The sequence below is a fragment of the Phacochoerus africanus genome, chromosome 2 (assembly GCF_016906955.1).
Source record: "Phacochoerus africanus isolate WHEZ1 chromosome 2, ROS_Pafr_v1, whole genome shotgun sequence".
Lineage (NCBI taxonomy): Eukaryota > Metazoa > Chordata > Mammalia > Artiodactyla > Suidae > Phacochoerus > Phacochoerus africanus.
This window is the reverse complement of record NC_062545.1, coordinates 67476701-67501740: the sequence shown is the minus strand read 5'-3', so window position 1 is coordinate 67501740 and position 25040 is coordinate 67476701. Positions and strand designations below refer to the sequence as shown.

Here is a 25040-nt window from a genome sequence, read left to right as displayed (position 1 = left end):
TTCTAAAGTTCACATGCTGGCTGAGAGTGTTCAGTTGGTAGAGGTTAGATCTTACTGCCAGCCCTTTAATTCTTAGTGTAAATCCAGTCATTGCATTACTTTTCAAAATGAACAGCGTGCCTTAAGGCAGGCACTTGTAGTAGTCAATTCAGACCAGGCAAAGTTTGGATGCACAGTTAGGTTCACAGCACTTGCTCCTGTTTAGAAAGGACAGACTAGGTTAGGAAACCCCAGGGGAGGCTTTGGGTGGTCAGGGGCTGGCTTCTCTAGGGCAGGAAGAACCCAGGATTGAGAGTGTGCACACAAGCTTTACCTCCCCACCTCTTGAATGCATGGCATGACATCTACCATTGCCAGTTTTCTAATGATGGGTGACCACCAACTATCTCCTTTCCCTGCACTTTTGTCTGGGGAAAAAGCACTGTGTAAAGTATAGTTACACAAGAGCCCTCTGAAACAGTGTGAGATCAGAGTTCCTATCCAGATCTGTGCTCAGCCCTCTCTCCAAATAAGAATTAGAGCAGGGTGGTTGCCTGGTGGTCTTTAGGCTCTGTACCCTAAGAAGTATGATTTAGGCTGCAGGTCTCCCAGTTTCTCTTTCAGTGATTAGTGATGATTTTTTTTTTCCATAATCATGGGACTTTCCTCAGTTTTCTAGAAATACCTTCATAGCTCTTTACTTTTTTTAATTATAAAAGTAAAATAATATTAAGGAAAACTTTCATAGTTCTATTGTTTTACCACTTTAACATTATTATTGTAATTTTTATACCTATCCTGCTGGTCTTTTTTTCATCCATTTACACATGTAGCATTTAATTTTGCTCATTCAGACTTAATTATTAGTTATAGTCCATTGCTAAATTCTAATTATACTGTATATGCAGTTTTATATTCACTGTTTTCCTCAAAGAATACTAAACATTTTTTTATTGTTTCCCTATGGTCTTCACAATCTTAATGTCTATAAGAGAGAAAAGGGAGTTTTTATTCAGGTTCTAAGTTTCAGATGCCATGTAGATCACTTTGAACTTTTAATCTTCAGAATCCTCTTGACACAAACATTATCTCCTTTTGTTAAAAGAAAAAATGAACCTAAGGTCATACAGCTAGTAAAAGGTCATACCAGGATTGACATACAAGTCTGTGTTGATCAAGCCCATGGCATAATTTTCCAAACTTTGTATTGCTCCTTTGCCTATTCGCTGACATTGGCTGTTTATTATTGGTTATTCCACCATTACTGAGTGCTTTAAATGTTTGCAGCTTTCTACTATTTAAGATAGTGCTTCTATAGTGATCATCTTTCTGCCTATTTGTTGTCGTTGGAACATTTACTTTGGATAAATAAGATTATGGTAAAAATGGCCACATTTTGTGTTCTTACCACATGATCATATAATGCATTCCGAATGCTTTATAACATTGTTGTCAGAGCAGACCTACAAAGGATTTTATAAACAAATGTATGCCATGTTCTCTGATCAGATTTATCAGTGCATCATGTTGTAAGGTTATGATCTGATGTGTTTGTCATTTTGAATTTATCTTACAATTTTAAGATGCATAAGACAGAGTGGTGTCTTAACCAGTGAAATTTTTTAAATGGTAACATTTACCTCTAAATCATGACTACAAAAACTCATGTTTTACATACCAGATTGTTCATGCTTTGCTTTGGGTGTGCACTTACTTCAACTAGAAAAACCTCTTCTCTGTGTTTTTGCTTCATATGTGACCCCGTGGTCTTTGGCCTCTATAATTTAAAATGTTTAAAATAAAATATGATAAAATAAAGGAGACCAATCAATAGAAGAGTTTGAACAAAGGTAACACTTGGGCACACCAGAAAGAGAAAATGAAGGGGAAAAAAAATCACTATTAATTGTACTATTCAGAGATAGTTTCAGGTGGTATATATATATGTCCTACCATTTTTTTTTTGTCTTTTCGCTATTTCTTTGGGCCGCTCCCGTGGCATATGGAGGTTCCCAGGCTAGGGGTCGAATCAGAGCTGTAGCCCCGGGCCTACGCCAGAGACACAGCAATGCTGGATCCAAGCCGCATCTGCAACCTACACCACAGCTCATGGCAACGCCGGATCGTTAACCCACTGAGCAAGGGCAGGAACCGAACCCGCAACCTCATGGTTCCTAGTCGGATTCGTTAACCACTGCACCACGAAGGGAACTCCTGTCCTTCCATTTTTAAAAATACATTTTTATTCCCTTACTTTCCTATCTTTTTCCCTAATTATTTCTGTAGTTTCTCTGTTTTCCCTATCTAAAAAAATATGAGAGAACCATAAATAGAAAAAAAAGATATAAATAAAAACTTAAAGACGTCATATTTTAAAAATTTAATCAGTCTTCTTTGCAGTATTGCGGTTTTGTTTTGTTGGGTGTTTTTGGCCACACTCTTGGCATGTGTAAATTCCCAGGCTAGGGGTCGAACCTGTGCCTCGGGAGTGACAATGTTGGTTCCTTAACTGCTAGACCACCAGGAAACTCTGCAATATTGGCTTTTTAGGTTTTGTGTTCCAGTAGAATAGGTCCTACCAAGTAAGACTGGGTTATAAGGAAATATTGTTGGTTCAGTTCCTAGTATGGAGTCATGTACATGGGGACTCTGTGGTAAATAGAATTTTGTTGTGATGAATTGCTCATCTTCAGAGATCCTTAGTGAGTTGGGGATGTTGGGAAATATGAAATACATCAAAACTGTGGCCCGTTAGTTGATGTTTGCCTCTAGTCTTGCTAGTATTACAAATGCTCAGGCTAGTGCCTTAAGATTATAAGTACTGGTTGTTAAGGCAGCATCTTAATGTAATCTTTACATTAATATAATCATCTCAAGTAAAAAACTGTTTTACAACATAATTTGAGAATGAACCTCTATGTTTTTCATTTCTTTAAATTATCTGTATTATATATGTAACTTTGGTAAAGTCACCCAAAACTAAAATCTTTTTGTGTTTTAGTCTTTTCAAAGAGATCATTCTGTCTGTTTAAATCTTCTGTTTGCAAGTTACTCTGCCAAGTACTATTTGGCCTATAAGTTCAGTTAGCTTGATACATGGCAGCTTCTGCTGATTGTCTTTATAATATGTCCAATACTGGAATTGCAGTGTAGGTACTTAGAAGGGCAGACTATTATACATTTTGTTTTTGGAAGTTGATGCAGATACCTATTTCAGTAAGGCTAGAAATCTTCTATTTAATCTATCACAGAAGAATTGCTACTTCACAGTAGTCTGATTACTGAGGCTCAGGTGGAAATTTGTTTTCAGGAGCTTAGAACCCCTCATTGTATTGGTTTTCTCTTTTTTATCTCCTTGAAGAAATACCTTCACTATGCTTTGGTCCTCCGCTTTTATTAGAAGGTTAATAAAGAACTCCCCAATAGAATAGAGTTTCTGAGTTTCGTTTTTTCCCTCATAATTTAGATTGAATATAATATTATCCTAGTCACTAGCTGTCTTTGTGTAAGATTCCAAGTGATAAATTTCAACAAATGAATTTATATGTATATATCTGTCAGAAAATGAAAAATAGATAATTCAGTAGTCTTTTATCTTATTATCCAAATTCTTCAGTTATTTTATTCTGCTGACTGTAATAACTGAAAGGTCTAACTATTTGCATTTCATTTTAAGATACTCTTCTGTATAAATGTTTTGTTGTACATATAAAAGTACAGTAAATTAGATATGTGTCTCTGTGTGTATACATACGCAGAAAGAGAGACAGAGACAGAGAGAAACGGAGACAGAGCTTTGTTCTGAAATTCATTTATAATTAACTGTACATTAGTGCATTGTTGTTAAACAGCCAGCTGTATATTTGAATGTGCTTTTACTTTTTATTAAGGGAACATGAATTATTTCTTGTAGGGTTTTATTTTAGCTTTATTTTGTTGCCTTTTAAATACATCTTAGCAGTTAGTGTGTAGTAGCAACAATTGTAATTCCTATTTCACTCCAGGAAAGACATTGAATTTTCCTATCTAACACCTCATGCCCCAACCCCGCTTGCTTCCAACTAGTTTTTTTTTTCTTTTTAACAAAATAAAATACATATATTTAAACACAATTACAATCACACAGATTATTATATCATGGATATTAAGAAACAGATTAAGTGACTCCCTCTGGAGACATGGAATGGAAAATATGCTGAGACAAATAGGAAATTTATTCTATACTTTATCTCATTTTGTATGGCTTTCATCTTTACTATTTAGTATTATCTATTACATTTCAATTTTTCTTTAAAAATTAGCATTATATTAAAATTGTATACATTATGCAACTAAAATTTATAAGAAGAAAGCCTTATATACCATTAAATATTTTATATAGCATAATAAAAAGAATAACAACTGGTAAGAATAACAAAAATAATACACTGTCTGAAAATAAGTAAAATATAAAATGCATAAGTTGGTTAACAAACAGTGTAACTATATAAATATGTCCTCACAATTTGTTACATCTTATTGATTCTTCAATAAAGGCATTACACCATTCTAGGTGATGTGATAAACAAGACATTATAGACTTTACCCTTCCAGCTAGTTAAAAAAAAATTCTTTCAACAAATATTCCTCAATTTTGTTTGCCTTTAGGTTGTATAGTATTTTGGATTTTTTTTTTTTTTCTCTAGTTGTGGTTTTCCTAAGTAATTTTACTTGAGCAGCTACTTTTCAGGCCATTATTAAGAAGATTAAAATATATGTCCTCTAAAAAAAAGAAAAAAGGGGAACTATACCTTAGGCAAATAAGTACTTTTCATGTTAAAAATTAAGGTTCCTCTTAAATGTATAAACGAATTAATTTTGTTTGTCTCCGCTGAGATTAAATTAGAGTAGAGCAAATTTCATGTTCAAAAGCCATGCTGATGTTCTCCGGTCATACTCTTCTATGGGTTTTAGTATACCAATCAACTAAACTCGTATATTCATGTACTTAATAGATTTCATGTGCAGCTTTGTTTTAAAAGTATTAAAAGCAGTAGGAGGCAGTTGTGTTCCACTCAAGCATGTGTGATGACAGATGGAGAAAATCTTTTCATGTTGACTTTTCAACAGTCATACTCTGCAAGACTTCAAACTCTTCTTGGCTATTGGGAAATTAAAAGTTGGCGATTCAGCCTTTAATTTTGATCCATCTGCTCAAACTAATGAGACGTCTCATTTGTAAGCTTCTCATTCCGTTACCAAATGCAAGTACAGCTTTATCATTCCTGTTAATAATTCCCCTCCTCCTGTGTAACTCACAGAATGGGAAAATAATTGATGCCTTAACCCTATTGAGATTTTTCTTGTTATACAAACTTTGTTACACTGATAGGAAAAGAAATTAGAAACTGCCTCAGAGATTATGGCATATTTAGTAAGTTATCGTGTTCTTTTTCCACATTATCAAACTATTAAGATCCTAATCAGTAGCTTCTTACTCAGAATCTACCTCCAGATTCAAGAATAAAAGGTTTTGCAGTGTTAAAGAGAAAAAAAAAATCCTCTTCAATATTGGGTTGATGCTAAACATCCAGGAAAAACTTTTCCTTATTCATACATGTGAATATATATACCTTTTCTCTTCATTGTTTATAAGTTTTTAGTAGATGTTTGACTAATACAAAACTACCTTTAAAAATTGACTAGAAATTATGGATTAATTTATTACTATCTGAAGGGCATTATTTTTGTTCCTTGGCATTGCTTTTTCATTCAAATAAAAGTAATTATGTACAATTGAAGGAAGTTTTACCATGCATACTACTTTAATAATAGGACCATGCTAACTTTAATAATGGAAATTTTTTCATTGGCCCTTTGCCAAAAAAGTTTTCTTCGTCCAGATACAAGAATCTCTGATTCTTGGCACTCATGTTTCTGTCATATCAAACTTGTCTAACATGAATTTTATTGGTAACTTATTTGAGAGCTTCTGTCTTTTCTGCTTTCTTTGCTTCCCACCTCAGTCAGAATATGTCCCATCTAAGACATAACCCCAAAAGAATATAAGAACAAAGGTTCTTAAGAAGTAGACATTTTAACAACTATGAGCACAATAATTAAAGATGTTCCTATATCTTTGCTGCTAAGGATGATACTACTAACAAAATATTTCAGGTGTTTTTAAGCTATAGAAAATCTAAAGGAAGCAAACTCTTAAATCTCTCCCTTCATAAAAAAGCCCCAAACCCACAAGAAGAAAAGCTCTGATGAGTCTTCTGTCAAATTGAAATTTCCTTATTCCTCCATATTTCACAAGCAGAAACTAGTTTTTAGTACTGTTTAGTTCTGTATTTTAGTTTCTAATTAGTATCGATAGCGTTTGCTTAGATTTTTTTATCTTCTCCCCATGTAAGATTTCTTTAGTATATCTGTGTACAACATTGGTTAAAATGAAGGCCAAAACAGAATATTGCCATCATAGAAGGAATATCTGGTATGATGTAATGAAAATTCATAATGAAAATTAAATTATAATTATACATTTAGCATTCAAAAAATTTTAATGAGGCAGTATAGTTCAGGGGCTGTAATTTCTTAGCACTGTCGGTTGCTGGTTTGATTCTGTGATCACTGTACTGCATATTTTGGTCATGCCTAATTCAGGAACGTGGAAAACAATGTCAGCCTAGGCATTCTGCTTCTCTCCCCTGCCAAAGGCCAAAGCCAAAGAGAGTTTCAATTAAATATTAAAGCAAAGCAAACTTGATTCATCTTTATAAAAGATTTGGGGTTTTTGTTTTGTTTCTGTTTTAAGGCAAAACTCCCTTATGGCGATAGCTCATCGTTGGGAATAAAATAACCAAAGGATTCTAGGGAGTTTGTAGAAGTAGTGGCAAAATGCCAGTTTTTCTTTGTGCTTTCTCTTTCCTGGTTCTGGTGATACAAAACTCTCTTTGCTTTTCTCTATCTTCTAACCTTTTGGGCCATCCTTTTTCTTTCTTTGTAGCCTTTTTGTCTCTACCTGGCTTGTTCCTAGACCTTTTTTAAATTTAGCACTCATTCTTGTATTATTCCAACCCAGTTATGACCTTTATAGAAATAACACATGTATATATTCCCAACCCAGACTTCTCTGAGCCCTAGACCTATATTATCTCAGCTGGCCTCTCCTCTTGAATATCACGAATGTAAAATGTCCAAATAAAATACATAATTTTTCCTCTACACCAGTGGTATTTCATCCATTATTCATTGGTTCTGTGAATGGCATAACTATAGATTTAGTTCAATAAGCCAGAAACCTAAAAGTCACCCTTGTCTATTCTTTCTCCTGTGTTCTCATTTCTGATCCCTCATTTAAGGTGTGTCCATTTAACTTAATGTCTCTCAGCTCTGCCCATTTCTTTCCTCCTCCTCCTTTTGCACTATCACCATCACTACCTAACCCAGGCAAGCATCACATCATCCATGACACCCTCTTAATTGCGCTGCATCCTCTTTACTGTTCTATCTGAATCCATTCTGGCCTTCTTCTAAGGTGTTCTGTACGGTGCAGCTAGCTAGAACGATCCTTTCAAAATATAGCTCCAGAATAAAACACGGATACTTAAAGCTCCGTTAAAGGGCCCAGGGGTTCCTATATTGTTTGGCCATTACCTTCCTTCATCATCACATTTGTGTCTCTCGCTCATTTCCCACCTCCCATCTTCTTGGCTCTCTTGCAGACCCTCATCAGAAAGATGCGCTTCCATTTAACTCTGAGACTCTGCACAGCTTATTCCCTCTGCCTCTCACATTTTTCCTTATTCTCTGTTTATTATATCCTTTAGATTTTACCTTTTTAGAGAAGCCTGTTTTTACCTCTATGATATTCACCTCCGTTATAAACTGTGGAATAACATAGCATGTCATCTATTTCTTGCTATAGTTTTATAATTTTCCTGGCTGTTTTTGATTAATGCCACTCTTCAGTAGAAGATCCGAAGTTCCATAGGAAAGGGGCTATCTCTGGTTTTGCTCATCATCATACTATCAATGGCCTCACAAGCATCTGGGGCACAGTTGGTGCTGACTTTGCGTGTAATAAATAAATGAACAAGAGATGTGGTTATCTTCGTACATCTGAATTTAAAAGATTAGGAGGCAAGCAACTTCAAAGAAACTCAAGAAAATAATAATTAGTTTCATTCCAGTAAGAATGTCCAGGCCAAGGGAAACATTTTCCCCCTGTAGTCTGTAAAGATCAATGAAAAAATATTGGTATTCTCCTCAAAAGTCTTTCATTCCAGGGAGTTCCCTGGTGATCTAGTGGTTAGGATTCAGTGCTTTCACTGCTACAGCTCTAGTTCAATCCCTGGTCTGGGAACTGAGATCCTACATCAAGCCACTGCATGCTGTGGCCAAAAAAAAAAAAAAAAAAGTTTCATTACATGCATTTACTGTTAATACAATTTCATCCTAGATATAGTCTTTTCTGTTAGAAGTTAGAAGCATTAAAATATCTCATGTTTCTCCTAAAATAAAATAACTATCTGACTTAGCTATTTTTTATGATCTACATAGCCTTCATCCTACCAGTTAATACGTTATTTCTTTCTTTTATTTCCATTCATTAAGCCCTAGAAGAGTAACTCTTGAACCATTTTAAAATTTTACATTTTTAAGAGAACAAAGTTCCATTTTTCTGAACTATAGTTTACCATAAGAGTACTCAATTATATTCTTGAAATTTTATGTATGTTTCTTTATTAACCTTGTAATGTTCTCTTCATTTGCAAAGAGAATATTAGTATTGTATTTTTCCTTCATGCTCTTAGCATTACTTTTTTCCTAAGTCTTTGAGGATCTTCATTACTGAAATAACATTCTTACAACAAGAGAATCAATACAAATATGTAGAAAGAAAAGGCTAAGGAATTACTTTCTCTTCTCCTCATCCCTCCTCACCTCCAGGACGCCTACCCCTGAGTGTGTCCAGTTTTCTTCTGGCACATACAGATTTATACAAGTAGGTACATATCTTTAGGCATTTGAGGTTTTTGTTTGTTTGTTTACTGTGTTTTAAGCATGTGGTAGTTCATGGGCCAGGGATTGTACCAATACCACAGTTGTGGCATGAGCCACAGCTGTGGCAACACCAGAGCCTTAACCCACTGTGCCACAAAGGAACTTCCTAGGCATTTGAGCTATTTAAAGCTAGTAATCGATGGTTTCTGTAATTATAGTACAAATTGCTTGAGCACATGAAACAGTTTGTCTCAGAATGATGTTTAGACATTTTTGATGATATAAGCAAAGTTTAGGTCTGTCCCTGTACAGATCTTTAGCCAAAAGAGCAAAAGAAAAATAGTGCTGTGCATAATCTTGGAATAAAGTTGGAAGCAACATAAGTTGTTTTATTTTCCTGAAACTGGTTTTCTTCATGTTAAATGTATTGTTGAACAGCAAGGAACGTGTATAACAAACAATTCAGACCTAGAAACTAAAGCCTATGCTCTATCCATTTCATATCATCTACTTCATCTATTATATAGCTGTATATTATCTCTGTTTTTAAACTGTCAGGTCAGTGTAACTCCCTTATAGAAATAATCACCATTTCTATTCATTCCCTCATTCTCTGTGTCTTCTTTCATGTCCTTCTTCATATTTTAAGTTGCAAACTGCAAAGATAGTAGTCGTTGCTTTGCTCTCTTCTTGGGTGCTATTACCATATCATTGTATAATTTTCCTCTCAGTTTGTTCAGTTTCACACCTCCAGAATGCCTTGCATAAGAACTATGACTATCAAGGTTTGTATGTATGCTTTATTCATTGTAGCCAATGCCTAAGGGCATGTTTCACAGGAAAGGTAAAATTAAGTAAACTGTGTATAATTTGTTAAAAGGTTTGTTGTTTGAAAATTCTGTATAGATCCACAGCTTATTTAAAGCAAATATTCCAGACTTAGGAAGTGAATTTGATTAATTGGTAATTTATTGATGCAGTTTTTTGTCATCACTGTATTAAACTATAGTAAATATATAATTATCAGGTTAAATAATATAGAAGAAGCATTGAATCTGTTTTGTGGTATTTACTTTTGTCAAATACTCTGTGTATGTGATATTTTCACTAATTCTGTTGAAAATAAAACCTAATTTACATACACGTAAGAGAGGAGTGGGAGAGGAATAGGGAGAAAGGAAGGGAGAGAGGAGACAAAGAAGTAGACCAGCTGACCTGCCCAAGGACCTTCTCTCTTTGACTCTGGAATATAAGAAGATCCTCTTATGAGGAAGGAGGAGGAGACCTGGACCCTGGAATGTAAGCAGTTTTCTCCCTGAGTAATAATGAAGGAGGCTCAAGGCTTTATTACCTACAGAAAGATAGGAGATGGCTCTAGGGGAGAGGAGACTTTAAAGTGCTTACCTTTAAAGCACTTCAGTTTTCATTGCTCAGAAGGCGCAGACCATGTATGATCACTAAAAACTTAAGGGAGAATTATTTTCCAATGTGACCTAAAGGTATCTTGAAAGGACATGTACTCTACTAAACCATCCCAGTAAGACGTAGAAAGCTTTCTAACCTTACCTAGATTGTATGTTCTCTCCAGTAGTCCTTTTGTCCTGTTCTCTGTGGACTTTGATCTCATTTTTTTCACTATGGTATTTGATTTGCTCTGTTTTGTAGCTGTATTTTTGAAATCATATGGAGAAAAGGTCAAATAAAGTGACTTAATGGATGGTCAAATGGCAGTGTACCTTTTGTTTTTGTTTTTGTTTTTGTTTTTGTCTTTTGTCTTTTTTGTTGTTGTTGTTAGTGTACCTTTTTTTTTAAAGTGTGGTGTAACTATCTCAACTTGAGTTTGTAGAGGTCTTTTTTTCTTGTTTTTCCTTTCTCTTACTTTTTTTTCCTTAATGAAGAAAGTCAGTTAAAGAGTATAGTACAGATTTATGGAGAATTGAGGTATTTTCATTTAGTAAACAAAAATACGAAAGCAGACTAAAAAAAAAAAATGGAGACAGTTAAGAGCCAATCTAAGAGGAATTACAGCTTTGTGATTTTCCCTTTATAGCAGTACAGTTTTAATTAGTCTAGCTAGTAAATTTTATTGAGAGTGTATTGGCTTAGTGGGATTTCTTCTGCTCATGTAAGATTAAAAAAAAAAGGCGTATTCTTTTAGGGAGAATCTAGTCAAGTGTGTTACTTAAGAATATTAAGTGCACAGTTGGATGTTTAGGAATTATAACTAGTGATTATTGCCCAAGAAAATAAATGAAAAATACTGATAGAAATCTTAAAAATACATTTTTATGTTGTTATTTTACTGAAATTAGATTCATCTTATAACATTGAATAATAATAGGCCTTCCAGGCCAACAGCATCTGTAGAAATGAAATTGTTAGCTCACTAATGAATTTTATTTGCATAGTAATAGACTAGCTGGTCTTGCTTAATTTGCTCTACAGAATAGATGTTGCTATTTTGGGGCTGTCAGTAACAAATGTCAATGCAATTCGGACTGTCGTGGAGGTCAGTAGAGTATTTTTCTGTATGTGATGCTCTGATGTATTAAAACATTATTTATTCTGTCTTACCAGTCTTTATTGGATGGACCTAGTTTTTAGCACTGAATTAAGTTGATCCACATTTGTACTATGGGGACTAACTAGGAGCAGTGTGGTTTGGGGCAGATTTTAGTCATATTTGAAAACATCTTTGACAAAGCATCAGTTCAGAATGGTTAGATTTTTAGAACTTCATCACTAAATTCCTTCGATATTAAATAAATCATTACAAGTGGGTTGGCCTCAATATGTTTCTTCAAAGTTTTGCTTATGTGGGAGTCCATATGAACTTTTTAAAACTAGTGATATTTATTAGTAATATTTATAATCTTTTAATACTTAAATGTAGACTGAAATTTTAAATGGAAATACAATTTTAGACTTAAAAGCTTACTGAGACTGATTCATAATATGAGATCTCTTTCTGTAGCCTATAGGTCTTGTTAAGGTAAGAGCTACAGTGGGTAGAATGCCAAATATAGAAATGGGTACACTTTTGTTGTAGCACTTGAGCTATATCCAAGTCATAAATCTTAATATTGGATTTTGAACAGAATGGAAATTTTTTTTTAAGACTAAACCATCTCAATACTGTTAATATTGCTGTGGTTTATTCCATCAAGTATTTATTGAATAGCCAGTGTGTGCCAAAGACTGTGCTGAATACAGGAAACAGAAAGATGCACTCTGCATTAGTGTTGCGTACAATCTGATGAGAACCAAAGGTTAATTAAATAATTATGCATAAAATGTAAATGTACAGATTTCACAATAAACTTTCACCCACTCATTTTAGCATCTAGCACCGTCTTTCCTTTTATTCCATTATATGTAAGAAAGGGCTTCACCCCCATTTAAATTCATTTTTTTCTCTGCTGACTCAGATTCTTATTTTATTCAAAGGGTTATAATCCATTGTCACAGTATTTACTTTGATATTATTTACTTTGATATTATCCCAAATTTGGCAATTGGAAGTCCCTTCAAGCTGGCTTCTTTGTCATTTTAACATGCTCATGTCCCCAAATTGGAATTAAATCATTTCTGATGAATCATTTATGCAAGCAAACCCAGTATTTAGAGACCAGTGAAAGTATTTCTTCAGCGACTATTTCCACTTATTTCTTTCCCCAAATATTATCCAGAAGAATGAAAGAGATGTTGGGTTTTTAGAATTTTCCACATTTTAATGAAAAGGAAATACAATTTTGAGCAGTTCCTTTCCACTAGTAGAGTTCCTGTCACTGCTGTTATTGCTCCAGCATGCTCCAAGGGACCATGGAAATTGTTGGCAGGAGCTTGGAAGTGGTGTGCTGCTTGGGAAGGAGAAATGAGATTTGGATCTCTCAGGTCCACTTAGGTTGCTTCAGTCTTTATATACATATGTTTTGAGCTCTTGCAAAAGACTGAGGTGCAAGAAAGAATTCTACAGCCAAAATAAGTTTTTAAACCATTGTCATTCAGCATTAACTTCTCAGACTTTCCATAAGGATCAGTAGTTTCTGTTCTTGTGGAGATTCTAGGAGGACCAGTCTTTCATATAAAGGTGAGACCTAGTCTTCCACTCTGTCATGTGTACACTGGACTAAGTGAAGCAGTAGTTTTTTGCTTATGGTCCTTGAAAACCAAGTGGAATCTCAATTGGGTATACCGGCTGAATGGAATAGCCTGGAGGTTTTCAAACATAGAGTCTTTTCTTCACCAGGCAACTGTGACTCCTCCATGCTCAAATCAGTTACAAAGTAATGTATGTGCATAGATGATAAGACAGGCCTGTGGCTGAAAATATTTCACCACCCCTGCAACTAGGGCCAAGCCGGAAGGGGTGCACCTTTTCACAGCCCCTTAATACTTAAGAAAACGTTCTAAATTATGTTTAAAAGTTTATAGCCAGGAAAAATACATTTAAAATACCACTTTAAAATTATGTTTTCAAAACTACCTTTTTTTTCTATTTATTATAGTCTTCATATTATAGAGACCATACTGAGATATAACTGTCTTACGCTTCTAAGTATATTGTAAAATGTCCTATTATATCACAAACATTGTAAGGTAATATTTTTTACAGTGTGTGCTTAGCTAGAAATATGATGATATATATTTTTGCTATTATGATACATAAGCATATTAAGTCCTTCAAGTTTTTTTAATTGTTATGCATTTTGATAACAAGTGTCTCTCAGGGTATAGAAGATGTAAAATATTGTGGATTTGTACAGCAGTTAAAGCGCCCTACAACTGAAACATAGAAACTGATAAATATTAAGATGATTCCTTTAGAGAAATTGATGACAAATATATTTCACATTCAGGGTAATACCCTAAATGTAATTCAGTAATGATAACCTGAATCTATTTATCACTTAAAAAGCTTAGGTTTCTTGAAAAGAACTGCAGATCCTCAGCGTGAGAGTCCAGAGGTGGCTGTGGACTGCCGAGGGTAGATCTAATTACACAGCTTGGAGCTGCAGAACCACTTCTCTTTACCCCAGATTACTTTCTTTGGTTTATTTGCATAATTTAATGCATGAAGACTAGTCAGTGAATTATACAGTTTTATGATATAGCTAGGACAGGATAAATTAATCTTATTTGAGGCAGTTTGTATACCTGATAAACCTTTAACCAGGTCTTTTTAAATTAAAAAAATATGCTTTAGTAGTGCAATTGTTTGGCAGAAATACCTGATAATAAATGCTAGTTGTTAAGTGCTAGTTGTTAGACTCAATGATTAATAAAATAGAGGATTTTAAAATGTATTGTTTTAGCTCAATTTTTTTAGTAATTGTAGTTTTATTGATGTAACCCAAATAAGTAGTGTCAAAATTTTCCACCATTATAAGACGTAAAAATGCTTTCTGTATTCATGTCCATTGGTAATTCATGTCATTTTGGTTAATGAATCTAAGTAATTTCATTGATTGTAAATGTAAGTAGCTTTGATTTAGTAACTTTCTGACCTCAAAGTTGAGAATTTGGGAGTTTTGTGGGTTTTTGTTTAAGATGCTTTCAAAAATAGTTTATTATATGTTTTCTTTTTAAAGTCCAAATTTTGAACTTTGCAATGGCATTAAAATATGTGGTTGACCCTTGAATAATTTGGGGGATGGGGCACCCACCCTCCACATGGTCAAAAATATACCTATACCTTGTAGTCAGCCCTCTGGATACAAGGTTCCTTCACAAGTACAGTCCCTCTGGATCAGGGGTTCCGCATGGGATTCAACCAACAGTGGATCATAGCACTGTAGTATTTACTATTGAAAAAAAATCTGTGTTTTAAGTGGACCTGCACAGTTCAAACTCATGTTGTACAAAGGTCAAGTGTATACAGCAGTATCAAAGACTAATCAGTAGCACTTTTAGTTATTAAATATCAGTGGAATGTTTGCTACTAAATTTAAATAAAACTATTCAGGAAAATTAATTATCTAGGTGAATAATTGGAAGTTAGCTTTCTATCCAATATTCTAATAAAAGGTTTCAGTACAAGTTTTAACTTAGCCTACATCCTGTGATGATTTATAAACTTTTTTTGGGGAGGGGGGAGGGCACACGTGCGGCATATGGAAGTTCCCAGGCTAGAGGTTGAATCGGAGCTATAGCTGCCAACCTACACCACAGCCATAGCAATGCCAGATCCTTAACTTACAGAGCAAGGCCAGGGATTGAACCCGCATCCTCAAGGATACTGTTTGGGTTCGTTTCTGCTGAGTGACAATGGGAAATCCCTATAAATTTTAATTCATGTCCCTCCCCCAAAATATGTGAAAAATAAAATTTTTGTGTGAAAGCTGACCATTTTTAACACTGGAATTTCAGCAGTCATGTATTGAGTGCCTAATGATTGGCTTGATGGTAGGGAGAGTGGTATGGGGGTAACAAGGAGACCTCAAAATTAGTAAGATGTAAACATGTCCTCAAGCAACATGCATGGAGGTGTTAACTAACAGTATTGTGGTAATCATTTTGCAATATACATGTGTGTCAGGTCATCACATTGTACATCTTAAATTTATATCTATCACATGTCAATAATAACTCAATAGAGCTGGGCAAAAAAAGGAAACAGAGATAAAGTGATTTCCGCTAGATCACAGTGTTTTAAAAGGCAAGAGATAATAATATTAATGTTTAAGTGAATTACCGTATGAAATGATTCAGACAAGTCTTAAATTTTGACAAGATAAACTCGTCACTTAGATCAAAAACACTACCATCACCTTTTAAGTTCATTTAAATGTGTTCTTTAAGTCTTTAACACTGTAAATCCCTTAGTACTAAAATAATCACATCTGGAGTTCCCGTGTGGCTCAGTGGTTAAGGAATCCGACTAGGAACCATGACGTTGCGGGTTGGATCCCTGGCCTTGCTCAGTGGGTTAAGGATCTGGCATTGCCATAAGCTGTGGTGTATGTCGCAGACGCAGCTCTGATCCCATGTTGCTGTGGCTCTGGCATAGGCCGGCAGCTACAGCTCTGATTAGACCCCTAGCTGGGAACCTCCATATGCCATGGGAGTGGCCCTAGAAAAGGCAAAAAGACAAAAAAATAAAAATAAAAAAATAGTAATCACATCTAGTATGCTAGTACTATAGTATATTGTAAGAATACTATTACAACCTTGTCATCACTGATGTTTTTTCCTGTTCAATGTACTTTTTATATATTTAGTTCTAAATCTGTTGAAGCTTGTGTCTGTGGGCGAAGACAAGCCTTACATGACATACAAAGGAAACATCTTTTTATCCCCTTCAATCCCATTTTCATTTGCTAGGTAATTAATTTGGCAGATATCCATCCGTATCTCTCCATCTTTAAACACATACACATACCCTTTAAAAATACTCAGGATAATGCAATGAAAATTGTTCTTCAATTTGGTATTTTCTCACATAGAATTATATTGTGGATATCTTTGCAGATGTTTTTGCAAATCTATGTGTATGTGTGTGCAAGAGCAAAATGCAGCTATTTTTGCCCACTGTTGAATTTCCACAATGCTACAAAGTTCAGCACCTTTTCGTATGTTTGTGATTATTTTCACTTCCTTGCCTATGAGTTTGCCAGAAGTCATAGAGAAAAGTCATGATAGATTTAAGGAAGAATTAGCTATTTCCATACTGAATGAGATACCATAAGCAAAGTCAAAAGGTAAAGCATAGACAAGAACAAAATATTTGCAATACAGAAAAAGATAAAACACACAAAACTTTCATTATTATAAGGGCCCCTACAAATTAATAAGAAAAAAAATGCCCAATAATGAAAGAGACAACATTCAGAATAGGGACATAGTTCAATGATCATATGTACTTTGACCCAACAATATCACTTCTCTGAAAATACTCACAAACATGTGAAAAGACTTGTGTACAGGGTTATTTATTATACCATTGCTTTAAATATGAAAATATTGGAAACAACATAAATGTCTGTTACACAAGGACCGGTTAAATAAATTGTGATATTTCTAAGTAATAGAATGCTATGCAAATATAAAAATAAATGAGGAAACTTCAGATGACCTAAGAGTACTTTAGCTGGTCAGTATTGGCAGGCTTGAAATGATATGTCCTTCTTTCTTTTGAATACACTGAAACAATATGAGTTACTTTAGCATTTTGGTTTTTTGAATGATCATTGTCTGAGCTTTTACTTTTTATTAATCTTAGCAGCATCTTATTTGCAGAACATTTTCTTTGACAAGTCCAATAACTGGACCAGAACTCAGATTTGCATACTCTCTTTTCCAGTCCAGGACTAATTCCATCATACATTTTTAAACTAAATGGCTTTTTAAACTAAAAGTAGGTATATAAAATATTTTAATCGCATTAACCCAACAAACCTCAAGTAAAAATTTAAACAGTTTTATCAAACAATTATAATTTATCAATTTTATTGTCTTGAATCTACTATTCTAATCTTATTTTAACAACACATGCCCATTTATCTGCTATTGGTTACCAGCAGCATTTCTAAGATTAATTTGGAATTATTTCTGCCAAATGAAACAGTGCTGTCCTCTCTGTTAGTTATAATTTTCATAGAGTCTATTTAAATTAATTAACCAAATTAACAAACCATAAAATCAAGTATGTTTATAGGGACCCAAAACCTTGTAATGGGTTCTGTTGGAGCCTCTAGACAGAAAATTCTTATTAAGAAAAAGAGTTTATTTTACTGAACAAGACATGATGGATTCTTTAATAAAAAGAAATTGCTACTTTAAGTTGTAACTAATATTTCTCTTGGCTACAGAAGAAAATAATTTGCAAAATGATAAGTTGACAAGTCAGAACGAAATAATTAATGAAGATTTAGGGTCATATTTTATTTCCCCTTATGTTCTCCATATCTGTTATTTTAGCAGGATTTACATAATGTGGCATTTGAATTATGGAGAATAGAAATCTGGTTTTACTATAAAACCCTAGCCCATCTGGAAAATGATCTTGGGGCTATACTGGTTATATAAAATATAGTAATAATCCCGGATATTTCATACGTATAGTGTAAGAAAAAAGATAGGTATTAGGGAATCTTTGTAATGGTGGTTTATGTTTCCTTTTAAACTTAATTTAACTTAGAAGAAGAAAACTAAGTTGGTGGTAATTATTAACTAATTTCATACAGTAGTACAGTGATGATCTCAATAGTTGTTAATAATTTAATTTTTAGACCCCACTGCTAGATAATTTTACTCAGTTGGTGTTAGTGGAGGACCCAGAAGTCTACTTTAACAAGCCCCCGAAGTGATTCTGACAAAGTGCTCCCCAGACTTCAGTGTAAGAAACTGTGAAGGAGAAAAACCTGTTTTTTCAAGTTAACACACTAAAATTACCAAGGATAAATAATCAACTCCTGTAGCCTCCTCCATGCAGACTCTTCTGCTTTTACAGCCAGGTTGGGCTGATTCCTAGTGATTCATTCTTGCCAAAATAGAAGTGTTCCAATTTGGTGTCTTGGGACATATTTATCATTGTATCCCTGGTGCTTAGGCCACTGTTTGGCACACAAGAGATTGTGTAAATATCTTGGTATGGATGAATGAAGGAGAACAGCTCTCTCCATATTTAGTTTTCTGTGTCAGCCACACTCTGTCTTTTGGAGCAGCTCCCTAAATTATGCCTGCAATTTTATCTCCCTCTTTAAATTGTATAGAAGAAGGCACCACATCTTATCTATCTTCATATCTCTCCTTTTAACAGTATTTTACACACACATGGCCAATGAATATGTATTAAGTAAAAAATATTGTATGCCTTTATGAGGGCAGGGACCTTGTCTTTCTTTTTTGCAGTGGTTTTCTCAGTGCTTGGTAGTGGCTGCATGCTCAGAAATGTTTGAATGATTGAATAAGTTAATAAAATAATAAGTAACTTCATTTTCATTGAGATTTTCTGAAAATTTAGTGTTGGGGTAAGTGAAGTTTTGTGCGTGATCAAATTTATTTATATATAAAATAAAGAAATCTGCATTATCCTTTAAAAAGAAACTCATAGTTGAAATGTCCCTGCCTCCCAGAAAGACAGGATAGTAGAATTTGACAGATTCTGAATTGGTGAATTCAGCAAGGCTAATAATATGGTTAACAGAAATTTCTGTCTGACTTAGTATTAAACAGCTTATATCAGTAATTATGAAAATATCATAAGGAAGTTAAATGGCAGTCTCTTGACATGCTGTGCAGTAAGGTTGATTCCTCAGAGCTAGAGAGCTTATGAAAAGCAGATTTGGGGTTTTTTGTGGGGTTTTTTTGTTGTTGTTGAAAATAAGAAAAACAAAAAAATTTCAGAGTATCCATGAACTTTCTGAAATAAATTTTATTAGAAATTTATTTTAGAAATTCTCTTATGATCATATTTCTTTTCAAATCATGTTATCAGAAAATCAGTTAGAGCACTGATAAAGTATGAAATCTGAAGCTTTGTGTCCTTGAAGTCTAAAATTAACTTATGTTAAATTTCTCTAGATGACTTACAATATGTGTTTTATTTTCTCTAAACACACTGGAAGATTTTTCTTGAGAAACTTCTAGTCTTTTTGAGACTATCTGCCTTTGAATATATCCTAAAAGAATATTAAGTATTCCAGTTTCTTGAATGTTACCTGAGATTTTACTATACTGTGAATTGTATCAGATCCCATATGTGTAGACAAGTTTACCATGGGAAAGCATGTGCTCTAGAACTATGTCACTTTGTCTCCTTTCTGGTCAAATCCCAGGACTTCTTACCCTTTTCACTTTGTTCATCCTCAAAATGATCTTCTCTTACTCAGGTCAACTCTCATAAGCCTATTAGTTCCTTGACTAAAAACTATCTGTGTCATATTTTTCTAAATGTGTAGCCTTCAAGTAACAGCAAAGTTCCAGCTGCTGCAAAGTCACAATTGACCAAAGAATATGGAGAGAATCTGGGAAGAGAGGCAAGAATTAGGAATTAGTAATGGCTCTTCGGGAGGGCTGGGGTTGAGCTGTGGAGAGAGGGGATGAGGAGAAGCAGCAGGCCCTAATGGGCAGCACATGCAGATTGCTGATCACCCCCTTAATTTATTCTCTTCATTTGCCTTCACATTTCTGCCTGACCGCTGTCTCTAAAAGGACTTTCTTCTACTTCCTTTTTTTTTTTTTAATTTGCTTTTTTTTTATAGCCACACGTGGAGCATATGGAAGTCTCCAGGCTCTGAGTCAAATGGGAGCTGCAACTGAGGCCTGTGCCACAGCCACGGCAGCACTGGATCTGAGCTGCATCTTCAACCTACACCACAGTTTGCAGCAACACCAGTTCCCTAACTCTCTGATAGAGAACCTACATCCTCACAGAGACTACATTGGGTCCTTAACCTGCTGAGCCACAACGGGAACTCCTTTCCATTTCTTGACAAAGCATCCAAACACTCATCTTCTTTCTAATCCAGATTTCCACAGTTGCTTTGTGAAGAAATTCCACAAGAAGGTCTACCAAAACAGAAAATTCCAGATACCTCTCTAGAAGCTTCTTCATCCCCAAAAGTGCTCTAAATTTTAAACGGTTGTTCTTGGACATGATTTTTGTCCCAGGAAGAGTGTTCTTTATTGTTTTCAATTTATTTAATCATCTTTATGATACAGGCAACTTCATTGACTATGGAGAAATAAGGCTCTTGTATATTTTTATATTCTGTCCTCATAAGATCTGACTGGGCTAATGAATCATGTCTTCAGAAGAGAAATGTACAAATTAAATCCCACATTTTAGATAATCCATTAATTTCATTCTGACTTCTATTATTATAGCCTAATAATAAAGTCATGTTACTGAATTTTACTTAACTTGCCTCTATCTTGCATACATTTTGTTCTAAAATAAACAAATGTTGGAGAATTCATAAGTTGGGGATTTTATTTTGAAAAATTAATAGTTTATCTAGGGTGATTTCAAGACTAATTTATTAAGGCATCTTTTAAGGAATTTGATGATTAAATAAACTGCTTTCCTTTATTTTAGGTGATGGTGTTTGTACATGCTAGAAATGCCACTGTAAGAACAGCTATGTCTTTAATAGAAAGAGCCAAGAATAATGGCCAGATTTCTTACTTTCTACCTACTCAAGGACCTGAGTATGGACATGCAGAAAAACAGGTAAGGAACAAATGACAGCACAATAAAAGAACTAAAGCACATAATGTGCCAGATGTACCAGATATTTTATATATGAAAGATCCATGGTCTCCAGTTTCCAGGAAGCTAATTTTACAGATTTATCATGTTACATACATTATGTCTTTTTTCTTCACTTTCAAAGCATCCCAATTCGTGATGTGTTCAATTATCAATTTTTTTCTGTATGATTATAATTTTGTGTTTAGTCCTGCTCTTTAAAATGTAAAGCATAGAGTTAAATTTTATAAAATATGTTAGCATCTAATGAATTATTGTTCTCTTAAAGATATAGATGTTATGTTTTTTTGTTTCTAAGGTTTACATGGACAGATGTATTTTAAATAAACAAAAGCTCTTTTTGAGAGTGAAAATGTGAGACCAAAAAGGTTCAGAACAACTGCCTTGCTACTCAGTCTGTGCTCAAAGGACCAGAAAAGTCTGAGTCCTTCTAGGAACACAGAACCTCAGACCCCACCTGAAACTCATCATATCATAATCTGCATTCTACCTGATCCCCAGATGACATATGCACATTACAGTTTGAGAAGCATCTGTCTAGGTGATTTATTGTATTGATAGTACTGTAAGATTTACAGGAGGTTTTATTTATGTATCAAGTAATGATGTAGATCAAGAGTAGGTGAACTACATCCCAAAGGCCAAAGGTGCCAACTGTTTTTGTAATTGGTTTTATTAAGAAGTAGTCAAAGCCCTTCCTTTATTTCTCTTTATTTTTTTCTTTATAATTGTATTTCTTTTTTAATAATGATTTTTATTTTTTCTACTGTAGTTGGTTTACAGTGTTCAAGTATGGTTGATTTATATTGTTGTACCAATTTCTGCTGTACAGAATAATGACCCCGTCATATGTATATATATACATTCTTTTTCTCACATTATATCCCATCATATTTTATCCAAAGAGAATGGATATAATTCCCTGTGCTATATGTAGTAGCTCATTGCCCATCCATTCTACTAATCCCAAACTTCCAGTTCATCACACTCCCTCTCCCCTCCCCCTTGGCAACCACAAGTCTATTTGCCATACCTGTGAGTCTGTTTCTGTTTCATAGACATGTTTATTTGTGCCATATTTTAAATTCCACATGTAGGTGATACCATATGGTATTTATCTTTCTCTTTCTGACTGACTTCATTTAATATGAGAATCTCTAGTTGCATCCCATGTTGCTGTGAATGGCATTATTTCATCCTTCTTTTATTTTCTACTGCTGCTTTTTTATACACAAGGGAAAAGTTGAGTAGTTGTTATAGAGATTATATGACTCACGAAGTCCAGTGTACTCTGTCCCTTTGCAGAAAAGTTTGCCCTGATTTAAGCTATAAAAATAAATTTTCAAATAAAAAAACTATATATGGGCATAAAATGATAGTAACTTCAAAATATTTTATATGGATAATGTAAGATTTAACTGATATTCGTTGAATAGCTACCAGGCATTATGCTCTGAACCTTTGCATTTACCGTCTTAGTTAAATGTATTTAGTTGTTAGGCTTGTGCTGTAAGTTTCACCATTTTATATTGATATTTTAAATTCTGACCATGATAGTCTGATGCTAGTTATTTTGAATGTCACATTCTCTTTCACTTTAACTATAAAATGTGTTCATTTTCTTCATTTTTCCCTTTATAAAATTTTCTATTACATGCCACTTATTATGTAGCTTTGTATCTTCCAGTTGTTTATTAATTATGAATTTATGAGAGTCTTTAAAAAGTCAGGTCAGCATTCATAAGACTTCTTTCATTTCTTTGGAAATACAAAGCAGCTCTATTGTGTTTAAAAGCCAGGCCTTGAGAGCCACCTGGTGGATTTCTGGTTATTTCATACCTCTCAGTTCTGAGAGTTGTTACTAGTCTAAATCATATAAGATTATTGTTTAATTGTTATAACAATATTATTTAGTATTAATCAAAGGCATTGTTTTTATTGTTTTCTGTAACTCGTTCAGTAGTCATGACAACCCATGATGTAGATTTGTGCTGTTATCATCTCTTGATGTGGCATGTGTGTGAATAATTCAAATACAGCATGAGATGTACTAAAGCATATAGAAATAATTTATGTACAGACATTTTCAAATGATATTTATTCAAGGTAACCTCACCAAACACATAATCGCAGAAAAAATGTAGAGAAATGGAAAGTCTTAATACAGTTGAGTAGACTTGAAAGTTATTGTATTTTACTATACTTATTTTTGATATTTTAACTATACTTGATTTTTATTCTGAGCCATCTGTTATTATTTGGTTTATTTTTTAAAGAAGATTGTATTCCATAGCCATTTATTAATAAGTATATGTTTTCAAGGAACATTGTCCTGTTCACCATCATATTCCTTAATATAGTACTTGGCTGATAGTAGGTACCCCAAAATTACCTTTTTTTTTTTTTTTGCCTTTGTTCCTCAGAGACAAACATTAAGAGATGTTCTCACTTTAATTTTCTCATTTGATCTCTATCACTGTTCTGTCCTTTAAAGATTCTTATCCTCATTTTATAGATAAGGACACCAAGAAAAGAGAGTAATTTTCCCAGAGACACCCATGTAATAAGCAGAGCTTTGGTTTGAACCATTCTGACTCCAAGATGTACCCTTTTCACTGCAGTGCATCCTGTTTGTTTAAAAGCAAACAGAGCAAATCCAATTTGTGGCTTTCTAAAACCTTTAGAGCTTTGAGTCTTTTTTTTTTTTTTTAAATAAAATGAAAGGGTATTTCTTCAGCCCAGCTATATCCTTCATTTCACCTAAAGAGGAACTCAAAAATGGCCCCTCCATAGTGGAAATCATTTTATAACAAAAGGTAGTCTTTCTGAATATCTTCTTGAAGCTCTAGAATTTTAGATTATTCTTCCATTGCAAGTTGTATGTTTGTACTTATTTGTTGAAGTGCCATGTGAATTTGAATTGTATTAATATTCCATCACTTCTAAGGAAGCTATTACTATGATGGAGGGAGATATTTTTCCTCATGTTTTTGAAAAATAGGAAATTAAGTACTCAAAACATTAAAATAAAATTAGAAGGTGAATTTGCTGTGGCAGTACATAGAAATTTAGCCTCATGACTCTTGTTAATGAAAATAGAGCTAAATCCCTACCGTGCCACAGGGATGCTTTACCCTAAGTGGTTAATGTAACCGTCTCACTTCCTGACTCACCAAGTATGGGTTTTAAAAGCATTTCTTTACAGTTTTATTCAACACACCATAACTTTATTTGTATAAACAATAAATAAAACACCATTAAGGGTTGCTTTTCTGTATGTGTGGCGAGGGAAAGGGTGGTATGTGCGTATGTAATAAGGCTATTTCTATGCTGTAGCCACAGCTGAAAATGAGTCTTTTCTTTCCAGTGAGTCACAATTATACTTCAAGACTCCTCTTTCCATTCCCATCTTTGATATCAAATTCACTCCCAGCTGAAAAACCAGCTATGTTTTCAAATTGCCCATTGAAACAGGAAAATAAGGAAAGGAAAATATCCCGAAAGAAGCCACTCATGTGGTTCAAATTTTTAAGTATATTAGTAATATTAAGTTTTTGTTGGTTTTTTTTTAATGGGTAGATGTGGTCTGTCTGTCATGCAGCAAGCCTTTTGAAAATAGTTATTGGGAATATCTATTAAACAAATGAGAACACTAAGAAAAATCCAATGATAATATCTATTACTTAGATCTCCAAACTAGGTTACTTTTAGCCTATGGCTCAGTTATTCATTTCAAGGTAGTCTAACATATGCCTCACTTTGAACAAGTGCTACTATAGATGCCTTTCCTCAGTCATGAACTCAGTAGAAAATCAAATTTGGGGTGTATAGTACATTCATAGTAACTTCGAATCCTCAT

At 34.1% G+C, this 25040-nt stretch overlaps 1 protein-coding gene across 3 annotated transcripts in view; it reads left to right on the top strand.

Annotated features, from left to right (window-relative positions):
- The window catches only part of ASCC3 (activating signal cointegrator 1 complex subunit 3), a 330962-nt gene that overhangs the window by 155357 nt on the left and 150565 nt on the right, over positions 1-25040 (top strand). For all 3 annotated transcript variants that reach the window (XM_047761598.1, XM_047761591.1, XM_047761607.1), the window contains exon 14: positions 21008-21142. In XM_047761598.1, coding sequence (XP_047617554.1) covers positions 21008-21142 — 135 coding nt within the window. The remainder of the gene's footprint in view (positions 1-21007; positions 21143-25040) is intronic.